The 12,097-nt window shown below is 40.2% G+C and overlaps 1 protein-coding gene across 3 annotated transcripts in view; it reads left to right on the top strand.

Annotated features, from left to right (window-relative positions):
- Nucleotides 1–12,097, top strand: part of LOC127866890 (serine/threonine-protein kinase SMG1-like) — a 156,080-nt gene that overhangs the window by 63,446 nt on the left and 80,537 nt on the right. For all 3 annotated transcript variants that reach the window (XR_008043150.1, XR_008043151.1, XM_052407729.1), the window contains exons 33-34: nt 6,523–6,583; nt 7,255–7,350. Coding sequence is in view for 1 of the 3 variants with exons in the window: in XM_052407729.1 (XP_052263689.1) it covers nt 6,523–6,583; nt 7,255–7,350 (157 nt within the window). In the remaining 2 variants the exon portion in view is untranslated. The remainder of the gene's footprint in view (nt 1–6,522; nt 6,584–7,254; nt 7,351–12,097) is intronic.

A 12,097-nucleotide genomic window follows, 5' to 3' on the forward strand; every position in this document is an offset into this window, starting at 1 on the left:
ACAAATCGGATATTGGCTAACGCATTTTTTAAAATTCAAAATCAGAAATCGGCGAATTTAAGTGCTGACGAAATCGTCATTTTTATAAAAATGACGAAATTTTGTGCTGTCGAAAATAAATGGTTTCACAGAAGTTATCGAACATACCTCTCCTTCATTGAGCAGTTCTCGGCGTTGATACGCTCGTAAGCGATCATGTCAATGCTCACGGAGACAATATTGTAGAAGACAATATTTCCAGCGTAGCCGAACAATATTTCGGCATCGAAGTTATATGGATGTCGCCACTTCTCACGTAGGCGTTAATGAACCTACTGGTCATATCGACGTTCTCCATTTTATTCCTTTAGGAATATCATGTCTCCATTCCACGTGTGATGGTTCTTCTTATGGCATCCACACATGTTGCAGTCACCGAGCCGTAGTTGTATACGAACACTAGTTCGTTTAACATTCAGGCTTCGGGATAAGCTGTTCTTTTCTCCACTACGACTACAAGGACACTTATGCCTATTAATACTGATAATCTACCGTTGTTTTCCGGTTAACATTATCAGATGACTTCGTGGATGGTCATTCTTCTGCACCAGATATTTCCATTCTGACGCAGTTATATTATACCGGTCCCGATCACCGGACATCGGTCACCATTCATCGGTCATATCACCGATCACTGATCAGCGGTCAGAATAAGTGATGTCTCATCGCCATCGGATTGGATTTTTTTGGCATGATCTTCTTTTCCGAGCAGTGCTTGACATTGATAACAGACCATATGGATTCCACCATTTTTCGGTCTTTAACTGGTAACGTCACCGGTCATATTATGACTGGTCCGTTCACCGGGCTACAGTTACCGGTCATTGACCGGTCCGGTTCGGTCACCACTTACCAATTACCGGTATTCCGCTGTGTTTTCATCGGTCAATTTTTAGTATCACGGGTATCGTCTACATTACATAGTTGTATACCCCTGGCTATGATTGTATTGAATACTATATTTTATGGATTCAACAATCTACATGACTTTTTGTGTTTTTCAATACTGATGTTCTACTGGCGACGGTTATCAAATTATGCTATATATGTTATTTGTACTTCTATCTCAACCGGCTACATGCAGACTACTGGTCTTGCATATAGATCGGCTGAAGTGGGCTCGGAGACTAGCATTGAGGTCGAACATTACTAGTTGACCTCTATTAATTTATGTTCGAGACCCGAAGGATGAATTGTTTTAACCGCCTTTACCTGTCGGCTACAGACTTTGCAGTCAGTGTCACGGAACAGTTGGGACACATTAATGACGCTAGCAGGATTAGCAAGACGACATTTGTATCGACTTCTGCTTTTCTATTGCTCCTACGGCAGTGCATATTTTCAAGCTACTGGAATCAACAAGAGTTCTGATACATAGGATTGCCTATCAGATTGACCGCATAGCGGCTACAGTCTTGTAGATGGCTTAGGACCTATTGAACTCAGATCTTAGATCCTAGGATCTGGAGGGACCTCATCTTAAAGTTATTCTTCTATTACACTTCTGGCCATAACAGGCCGTCTTCCTATAACTGGTTGTATTCCTTTCGGAATTCGTCCCGGTTAGAAGTCTTGAAGTAAATGGATTAATCAAGTCAGAATTTAAGACTTCCATGCATTCTACCGGCAAGCGTGGACCCGCTTAAGGTTACCCCTAGGGTTTTCACCTTTTTCTGCCATCACACCTCCGATTCCGGAGGTACCACTATCAATCATATTTCCGTACTTCGCAAATCGATGACTTCGCGATCTGTATTATCCAGGATTTTAAAGGCGCCTGTTATTGGTTCAAGAAGAGGCTATATTCTGTAGATAGGTCATAAACTTATAAAGTGTTAAACACTGTCCTATTCTACCAATTTTCAAGTGTGTTTGGAGTGGGAAAGTTCGGCTTGCCGTGGTTTCTTTGCCCACCCATCCTTGACAAATGGTTCCGGTCACCGGTCGGTATTTACCGGTCCGGTCACCGGTCCTTCTGCTGAGACGTCTTTTCTTACGTCCGTTTCAGCTTTATTTTTAAGATAATTATATTAATCTCGGGATTATTTAATGACACAGATTTCCATCTTTTTGTCATTATTTACCACTATTCAGTGGTGTCTAGACTAGAAGATTATCTTGGCAAGAATATAGTTTATTCTACCACAACCTTCCTTACATCTTATACAGATGTGAGCAGATAAGGTTATGGACGATCACATAGAACAACGTATCTTGATTTTCTCAATTATGTGGTATCCTAACGAATATCATCTGCACATCTACATCTTGAAAAGCGAAAATTCTTTTTAGCTGTTTTTCATTTACAACACATTTTCACGATTCCTTTGTGATGGTTTCAACTATCACACATCGGTCGTGGTTTACTTACAGACACGGAGGTGATCATATTATCACTCCTTGTAACTGGAAATCAGGAACTTATTCGTTCTTTGCAAGAACAACAAATTTTCTCTATCGTCTTTCTCATACCAGTTCGTCTCAACGCCCTGTTGGACGTTTTTGTCCTGCAGTTCTTTCTTTCGAATTATTTTTCCGTTGGGTTCAATAATGTAATTGCGCATGCGCGGCAGTGAAGTTGCAGACGAGTTGCATGGTGTACATAGTATATCAAAGAATGTTGTTTATCATCAAACGCTAGTTATTAGCGTTATGCGATCGTATATCGCAGTGTATACCGGTATGCTGAACAACTTCAACAATGCAGTTCACAGAAATCGATCCAGCAGTGTGTGCGATTGTTATACATTCGTCCATTGACATAAACTGGAATATCTTGCCTTCTTGGTGAGTTTTTGCAATAACTGAGTTTTTGCCATAATTTCATGAAATATACTTAATGAACCATGGGATTATGGTTCTACGACCTTTTAAGTCTCCTGTACAATTATTTTTAACCAGGTTTTCCGAAGGAAAAAACTGGTTATTAGATTGGCGAATGCGGGCGGGCTGGCTGGCGGGCTGGCGGAACAAGCTTGTCCGGGCCATAACTATGTTGTTCATTGTCAGATTTTAAAATCATTTGGCACATTTGTTCACCATCATTGGACGGTGTGTCGCGCGAAATAATTACGTCGATATCTCCAAGGTCAAGGTCACACTTTGAGTTCAAAGGTCAAAAATGGCCATAAATGAGCTTGTCCTGGCCATAACTATGTCATTCATTGTGAGATTTTAAAATCATTTGGCGCATTTGTTCACCATCATGGGACGGTGTGTCGCACGAAAGAATCACGTCAATATCTCCAATGTCAAGGTCGCCACGACTAAAAATAGATTTAAAAAAAAAAAAACTTACAAAGGGGGTTAATTTTGTTTGTTCATTTAAAAGTTCAGTTTGAGTTTTCTCCCTTTATCAGATTTTTTTTCACAATGAAAACCTGGTTTTGTGACAATTTTGTCCCTTGTCAGGAAACTTCTTCACAGGTCAAATATCATATCTCACTGAGACATATTTTTACTGATCCAAACATGTGCCACTTCATGTCTGGCCATTAATAACTTTTAGTTATCTCTACAGAAGAACGTTTTTCTGTTAGAGTTTCAATCCTTGTTACTTGTGCAAGGATAATTCCATCAGAACTGTATAAAGGTTCTATGGAAATTCATTTTTTTACTGGGTAATTGAGAGCATAGTTATTACCTTAATCACTCTGCTAGATACATAGAGGTTTTTCTCATCTTTTTCTTGATGATAAGAAATTTGTTCTTTTCTTCATCAAATGATAGAGATTATGCTTTCGTATACCTTGTTTTGTGTAAGTCATAGCAACTCTGTGCTGTCTTACCTATTTTGGAACTGATCCAAACTATGGAACGTCAACACTATGTTTTTCGTTCCTTTACCTTCTTAAGCGGTTTTGACTTGTGTAACATGTTGGGATGCTTAATTAACCTCCTATGAACCTTTTTCATAAGGCTTATTAACAGTTCCAATATAATTTTAAGACGGTTTTCCTTCTTATTATGGCTTTTACCATACGGAGAAGTGAAATTCATGCTTTTTCTGTTGAATACGACCAATTCCAGTTGGATCTATTGTCGTTTTCACTTTGTTGTGTCAGCCAGGATTCCTTGCTTAATATCAAGTCCTCTATATGGCTTCTACCTTCAAGTTTCCAAGTTTTCTTAAACTGGTAGTCATGAAGATGAGGATAAACTTCTTTGGGCAATCAGGGCTTTGAAGTTCTATCTCAGCAGTGTTAGTCAAAAGTCCATTCGAGGTTCTCAAAGACACTCTTCATTTCCCCAAAAAAGGGGGGGGAGATGTGTCTGCGGCTTCTATTTCTCGGGGTTAGACCTCGACTAAGGAAAGTTAATCTTATCCTATCTAAGGATTCATTCCTTTTTAGGATCTGACCGCATGAATTAAGAGCTCTGTCTGTTTTGTGGGCATATATTAATCACACCCCACTTTTTGACGTGCTCTAAGCTGTTTACTGGAGGAATCCGACCACCTTGTCATCTTTTTATCTTCGTTTTCTGAAATGCCAACAATACAATTTGTATACGTTTGGGCTTGTTGTGGTTTCACTAACGGTAGTGTCTTCTTTACGACATAGACATATTACTCTGTCCGAGAAGTCATAATTAATACCGTTTTAACGAAGATTACTTGATATCATTAGCTGATAACCCTGTTTATGGGTTCTACTGTGTTGGGAAAATATATACGAACCTTCCCACCGCAGCTGCAAAATCAGCATACGATAACAGGTCAGTATTTATGACATTAAAACAAATTTTTAAAATAAAATTCATTTTAATTATTAAATACTTACCTGTTATCGGTAAGTCCCACCTCCCACCCCGCTATTCGATTAATATTTTTGTATATATATTGAAAGAATATTGAGGGTTGGTTACCGATTTTTGGCTAGGTTGCATTGCACTATGTTTAACCTGGCCTGTATTACGGTATTGAGGTGGCGGATTCCCAGTTAAAATTCCGGATGAGTTATTTCCCCTTGGAAAGTATAAGCATACGATAACAGGTAAGTATTTAATAATTAAAATGAATTTTATTTTAAAAAATTGTTTTCAAACCCAATTATATATCTTTCTGGTCAAAATGAAATTGATATGATCCCTGATTGTTTTAGAAAAAAGTAGTCATGTTGCTTCATGCAGGGGTCAACAATGTTTTTTTCAGCAACTTGCTCTGCAGGGCAAGTAGCTAAGAATTTCACTTGCCCTGCTGAAATATGTACTTGCCCTGCAATTTATTGAAAAAATGCAATAAATCAGTAACTCATATGTTTTATTGTGATTTTTAACCAGGTTTTCCGATGGAAAAAACTGGTTATTAGATTGGCGAATGCGGGCGGGCTGGCTGGCTGGCTGGCGGGCTGGCTGGCGGGCGGGCAGAACAAGCTTGTCCGGGCCATAACTATGTCGTTGTTCATTGTCATATTTTAAAATCATTTGGCACATTTGTTCACCATCATTGGACGGTGTGTCGCGCGAAATAATTACGTCGATATCTCCAAGGTCAAGGTCACACTTTGAGTTCAAAGGTCAAAATTTGCAATAAAAGAGCTTGTCTGGGCCATAACTATGTCATTCATTGTGAGATTTTACAATTATTTGGCACATTTGTTCACCATCATGGGACGGTGTGTCGCACGAAAGAATCACGTCAATATCTCCAATGTCAAGGTCACCACAACTTAAAATAGATTTATTTTGAAACAAACTTACAAAGGGGGTTAATTTTGTTTGTTCATTTCAAAAGTTCAGTTTGAGTTGTCTTCCTTAATCAGATTTTTTTTCACAATGAAAACCTGGTTTTGTGACAATTTTGTCCCTTGTCTATTGGTTATCATATAGAACTGTTAACTCATGAACTCCAATAAAGTAAATAACACACTTTTAACTTGTTTGTTTTTCATTTTGTCCTCATGGTCGCAATCATTATGATTACACTTTAGGAGCATTGGAGAGTCCGAAAGGCATTTTGTTAAACTCAAGCCTCTGTGTGATAAAAGGCAGTTTTTTCTTTGTCATTTTCGTCCATTAAAACTTGCCAATAGCCACTCTTAAAATTTTAAGATGTGAAGAATTTAGACAAATTTTTTAGCAGTATTAAAAGAATCTATACCGTACTGTATAGGATACATTCACAGAACATACTATTATTGGCGTGTAACGGGAACAGGACTAGTTTTAGCGCAGTGTGCAATAATCAACATCCAGTTAATTTTTAATCGCCGATTAAACATTGTTTTCTTTGGTAAAGATGTGTTAAAACTTGAAATTTTAGTCTTTTCAGCCAGAAATGCCACTCGCCCTGCAGGACGAGCGCTGCCGAAATATTCACTCGTCAGGAGCCGATTTCTACTCGTAATTATGAGCGGGCGAGTGGATTTGTCGAGCCCTTACTTCATGTCTTGTGCAGCATTTGTTGAAGGGCAATAAAATAATGCATCTTTTATGAAACCAGATACATGTATAAACACAAGCCTGTATGTAACTTTGTTTCAGTCATGGCAGTGTACAGTTGTTGTCAGAAGAAAAGACCCAGATTCTTTCACTTTTGCCAGAGGTACAGGGCTCTTACTGTCCTTTACTTTAATAATGTTAGATAATACATTTAAGCTTAGCTCTAAGAAAACGGGCTTTTATACATGTGCATAAACTGTCGTCCCACATTAGCATGTGCAGTTCGCATAGGCTTATCTGGGACAGCATTTGCGCATGCATTAAACCCTATTTTCCCAGTGTGAGACTTATTAATATTTATTTTACTTTTCTGTGGTTTAATGCAGTTGTTATTTCCATGAACATTTTGTGACTTTGAAGAACCTGTTTTGCCTCTTATTGTGACCTATATTGTGATTTTTAACACCTGTTATTTCTTACTAATTTGCTGTCACTCTTATTCTTAATATTTGCAGTCATGTTGTACATATACAATGCAAACTAAACACAGTTTCATGGTTGTAATTTTGCACACGTTGTCTGCTACATAAAATAATTCTTAATGTAACATATGGGAAAAAAGTCCGCACAGGCTTATCAGAGACAAAACTTTCAGCTTTTTTATAAAATTTATTGTAAGAGTCTCTTCTTTATTAAAATTCTGTAAAGGGGGAAAGTGTCATCCCAGATTGGCCTATATGAACTGAGCAGGCTAATCTGGGATGACACTTTATGCACATGCATTAAGCCCTTTTTCCAAAAGTGTGGTTCATATGGATGATTGTTTGGCCACAGGACATCAGTGAGGGGGAAAGAGATGCAGTGGTCACTATACTGGGTCGTGTCCACTCCAGCTTGACCAGTGAGGAGGATATTAGTGATCAGGACCAGGTAAGTGACCAGCCTTGTCTGACATAATGTGTTTTTGGTGTTGGTAGTTACACGTTGGGGTGTAATACTGAACATATTATTAGTGTCCTCATTCTTTTCAGTAGCCATTAGATGGGCTTGAGCGCTGTCAAGTGTACAGTTTCTTGCTCGTGAAACTGATTAATGTCCTATGTTGTTATTGATTTTAATGTCATAAATACTGACCTGTTATCGTATGCTTATACTTTCCAAGGGGAAATAACTCATCCGGAATTTTAACTGGGAATCCGCCACCTCAATACCGTAATACAGGCCAGGTTAAACATAGTGCAATGCAACCTAGCCAAAAATCGGTAACCAACCCTCATTATTCTTTCCGGATCAACCAGGTGTATTCGTGTCTTTTATGGCTCTGAATTAAAATATTGTTTTTCACTTGGTTGATTGGGGTTTTGAATAGATAAATTGTGTTATTTATCTTTTTATTTCTCATCCGGATTAATTTGTGTGGATTTAATGGATTTTGTTTCATTTGTAAAAGGTAAGCTATGCTTGTTTTTATCGAACAATGGTTTATTTCTACCATGCTGGGTGTTTTCAGGCGCCAACGACCACGTGCAAAACGTGCTCTTCTAATACATTGCTAGAACGTGCAAAGCATGTTCTTCTAATGTGTTACGAGATCGTGCAAAGCGTGTTCTTCTATTGACAGATTGTTTATCATTTGCCATTGTGTGCAATAATGATTTTAACGTTCCGTATGACAATCTAATTGATCGTCATTTTATTTTTTATCTGTTTTGAATTAAACTTTTGTTTAATTTATGATCTACGGCAGTATTATTATAATTTTCATTATGGTCAAATAATGATTTTATGTGCTGTATGATAATCTGGTCTGTGACCAGTTTATGGTTGAATATGCTTTGCTCTTGTTTTTCATATATTCGACTACATGATGGTCGCAGAAACGAGTGGATAAATACCCGGTGACTTCGCAGATCATGGATGATAGTTGCAGTATCAGTCACCGGGTATTGGGCACGATCGCGACCGTACTATGCTAAGTCTCTTAGACAGTCGGTCAACATCAGACCATATGGCGACACCCGTCAGCCGGTCTTTTCCCGATGGCATTGGTCAAGGACATCGACCAATGCCGGACCATTTGGCATCCGCCATACGGTCATTATCCGGTGACAACACTGGTCATGATATGACCGGTACGTCACAGGGGACGTTGATCACGGACCATTGATCGACGTCTGACCGGCTGGTCCGGTCACCGGTCATGTCACCGGTCCGGTCCGGTCATTGATCACCGGTCATGTCACCGGTCCGGTCCAGTCACTGGTCATGTCACCGGTCCGGTCCCGTCACTGGTCATGTCACCGGTCCGGTCATTGATCACCGGTCCGGTCACCGGTCATGTCACCGGTCCGGTCACCGGTCATGTCACCGGTCCGGTCCGGTCACCGGTCCGGTCATTGATCACCGGTCCGGTCACCGGTCATGTCACCGGTCCGGTCACCGGTCATGTCACTGGTCCGGTCCGGTCACCGGTCATGTCACTGGTCCGGTCCGGTCACCGGTCATGTCACCGGTCCGGTCATGTCAACGTTCCGGTCATTGATCACCGCTCCGGTCACCGGTCAACAGCCATCAGTTAGGCCTGCCACCGAGAACACCAGTCACCGGTCAAGAAGAAGAACTCGGTCTTCTTCATTGAATTATTCTCCTATTCTTTGTTGAATACATCGTCTTCATCAAGGATTAGACATCGGACACGCTCTTCTTCGTCGAGCAGTTCTCATCGTCGCGGCTCTCGTAAGCGATCACGTCGTCACTCACGGAGATGTTATTATAGAAGATCTCGGTCTCATTGCAGCCTATCCACATCTTGGCCGATCCAGATCTCAACATCGCAGGAAATGAGGACGTCGTCAACCTTCACGTAGACATCAGCGGAATGCATTGAGCACCACTGGATAGTTATCGAACATACCTCTCCTTCATTGAGCAGTTCTCGGCGTTGATACGCTCGTAAGCGATCATGTCAATGCTCACGGAGACAATATTGTAGAAGACAATATTTCCAGCGTAGCCGAACAATATTTCGTCATCGAAGTTATATGGATGTCACCACTTCTCACGTAGGCGTTAATGAACCTACTGGTCATATCGACGTTCTACATTTTATTCCTTTAGGAATATCATGTTTCCATTCCACGTGTGATGGTTCTTCTTATGGCATCCACACATGTTGCAGTCACCGAGCCGTAGTTGTATACGAACACTAGTTCGTTTAACATTCAGGCTTCGGGATAAGCTGTTCTTTTCTCCACTACGACTACAAGGACACTTATGCCTATTAATACTGATAATCTACCGTTGTTTTCCGGTTAACATTATCAGATGACTTCGTGGATGGTCATTCTTCTGCACCAGATATTTCCATTCTGACGCAGTTATATTATACTGGTCCCGATCACCGGACATCGGTCACCATTCATCGGTCATATCACCCATCACTGATCACCGGTCAGAATAAGTGATGTCTCATGGCCACCGGATTGGATTTTTTGGCATGATCTTCTTTTCCGAGCAGTGCTTGACATTGATAACAGACCATATGGATTCCACCATTTTTCGGTCTTTAACTGGTAACGTCACCGGTCATATTATGACTGGTCCGTTCACCGGGCTACAGTTACCGGTCATTGACCGGTCCGGTTCGGTCACCACTTACCAATTACCGGTATTCCACTGTGTTTTCATCGGTCAATTTTTAGTATCACGGGTATCGTCTACATTACATAGTTGTATACCCCTGGCTATGATTGTATTGAATACTATATTTTATGGATTCAACAATCTACATGACTTTTTGTGTTTTTCAATACTGATGTGCTACTGGCGACGGTTACCAAATCATGCTATATCTGTTATTTGTACTTCTATCTCAACCGGCTACATGCAGACTACTGGTCTTGCAGATAGATCGGCTGAAGTGGGCTCGGAGACTAGCATTGAGGTCGAACATTACTATTTGACCTCTATTAATTTATGTTCGAGACACGAAGGATGAATTGTTTTAACCGCCTTTACCTGTCGGCTACAGACTTTGCAGTCAGTGTCACGGAACAGTTGGGACACATTAATGACGCTAGCAGGATTAGCAAGACGACATTTTGTATCGACTTCTGCTTTTCTATTGCTCCTACGGCAGTGCATATTTTCAAGCTACTGGAATCAACAAGAGTTCTGATACATAGGATTGCCTATCAGATTGACCGCATAGCGGCTACAGTCTTGTAGATGGCTTAGGACCTATTGAACTCAGATCTTAGATCCTAGGATCTGGAGGGACCTCATCTTAAAGTTATTCTTCTATTACACTTCTGGCCATAACAGGCCGTCTTCCTATAACTGGTCGTATTCCTTTCGGAATTCGTCCAGGTTAGAAGTCTTGAAGTAAATGGATTAATCAAGTAAGAATTTAAGACTTCCATGCATTCTACCGGCAAGCGTGGACCCGCTTAAGGTTACCCCTAGGGTTTTCACCTTTTTCTGCCATCACACCTCCGATTCCGGAGGTACCACTATCAATCATATTTCCGTACTTCGCAAATCGATGACTTCGCGACCTGTATTATCCAGGATTTTAAAGGCGCCTGTTATTGGTTCAAGAAGAGGCTATATTCTGTAGATAGGTCATAAACTTATAGGTGTTAAACACTGTCCTATTCTACCAATTTTCAAGTGTGTTTGGAGTGGGAAAGTTCGGCTTGCCATGGTTTCTTTGCCCACCCATCCTTGACAAATGGTTCCGGTCACCGGTCGGTATTTACCGGTCCGGTCACCGGTCCTTCTGCTGAGACGTCTTTTCTTACGTCCGTTTCAGCTTTATTTTTAAGATAATTGTATTAATCTCGGGATTATTTAATGACACAGATTTCCATCTTTTTGTCATTATTTACCACTATTCAGTGGTGTCTAGACTAGAAGATTATCTTGGCAAGAATATAGTTTATTCTACCACAACCTTTCTTACATCTTATACAGATGTGAGCAGATAAGGTTATGGACGATCACATAGAACAACGTATCTTGTTTTTCTCAATTATGTGGTATCCTAACGAATATCACCTGCACATCTACATCTTAAAAAGCGAAAATTCTTTTTAGCTGTTTTTCATTTACAACACATTTTCACGATTCCTTTGTGATGGTTTCAACTATCACACATCGGTCGTGGTTTACTTACAGACACGGAGGTGATCATATTATCACTCCTTGTAACTGGAAATCAGGAACTTATTCGTTCTTTGCAAGAACAACAAATTTTCTCTATCGTCTTTCTCATACCAGTTCGTCTCAACGCCCTGTTGGACGTTTTGTCCTGCAGTTCTTTCTTTCGAATTATTTTTCCGTTGGGTTCAATAATGTAATTGCGCATGCGCAGCAGTGAAGTTGCAGACGAGTTGCATGGTGTACATAGTATATCAAAGAATGTTGTTTATCATCAAACGCTAGTTATTAGCGTTATGGGATCGTATATCACAGTGTATACCGGTATGCTGAACAACGTCAACAATGCAGTTCACAGAAATCGATCCAGCAGGGTGTGCGATTGTTATACATTCGTCCATTGACATAAACTGGAATATCTTGCCTTCTTGGTGAGTTTTTGCAATAACTGAGTTTTTGCCATAATTTCATGAAATATACTTAATGAACCATGGGATTATGGTTCTACGACCTTTTA

This window comes from Dreissena polymorpha, chromosome 2 (assembly GCF_020536995.1).
Source record: "Dreissena polymorpha isolate Duluth1 chromosome 2, UMN_Dpol_1.0, whole genome shotgun sequence".
Classification (NCBI taxonomy): Eukaryota; Metazoa; Mollusca; class Bivalvia; order Myida; family Dreissenidae; genus Dreissena; species Dreissena polymorpha.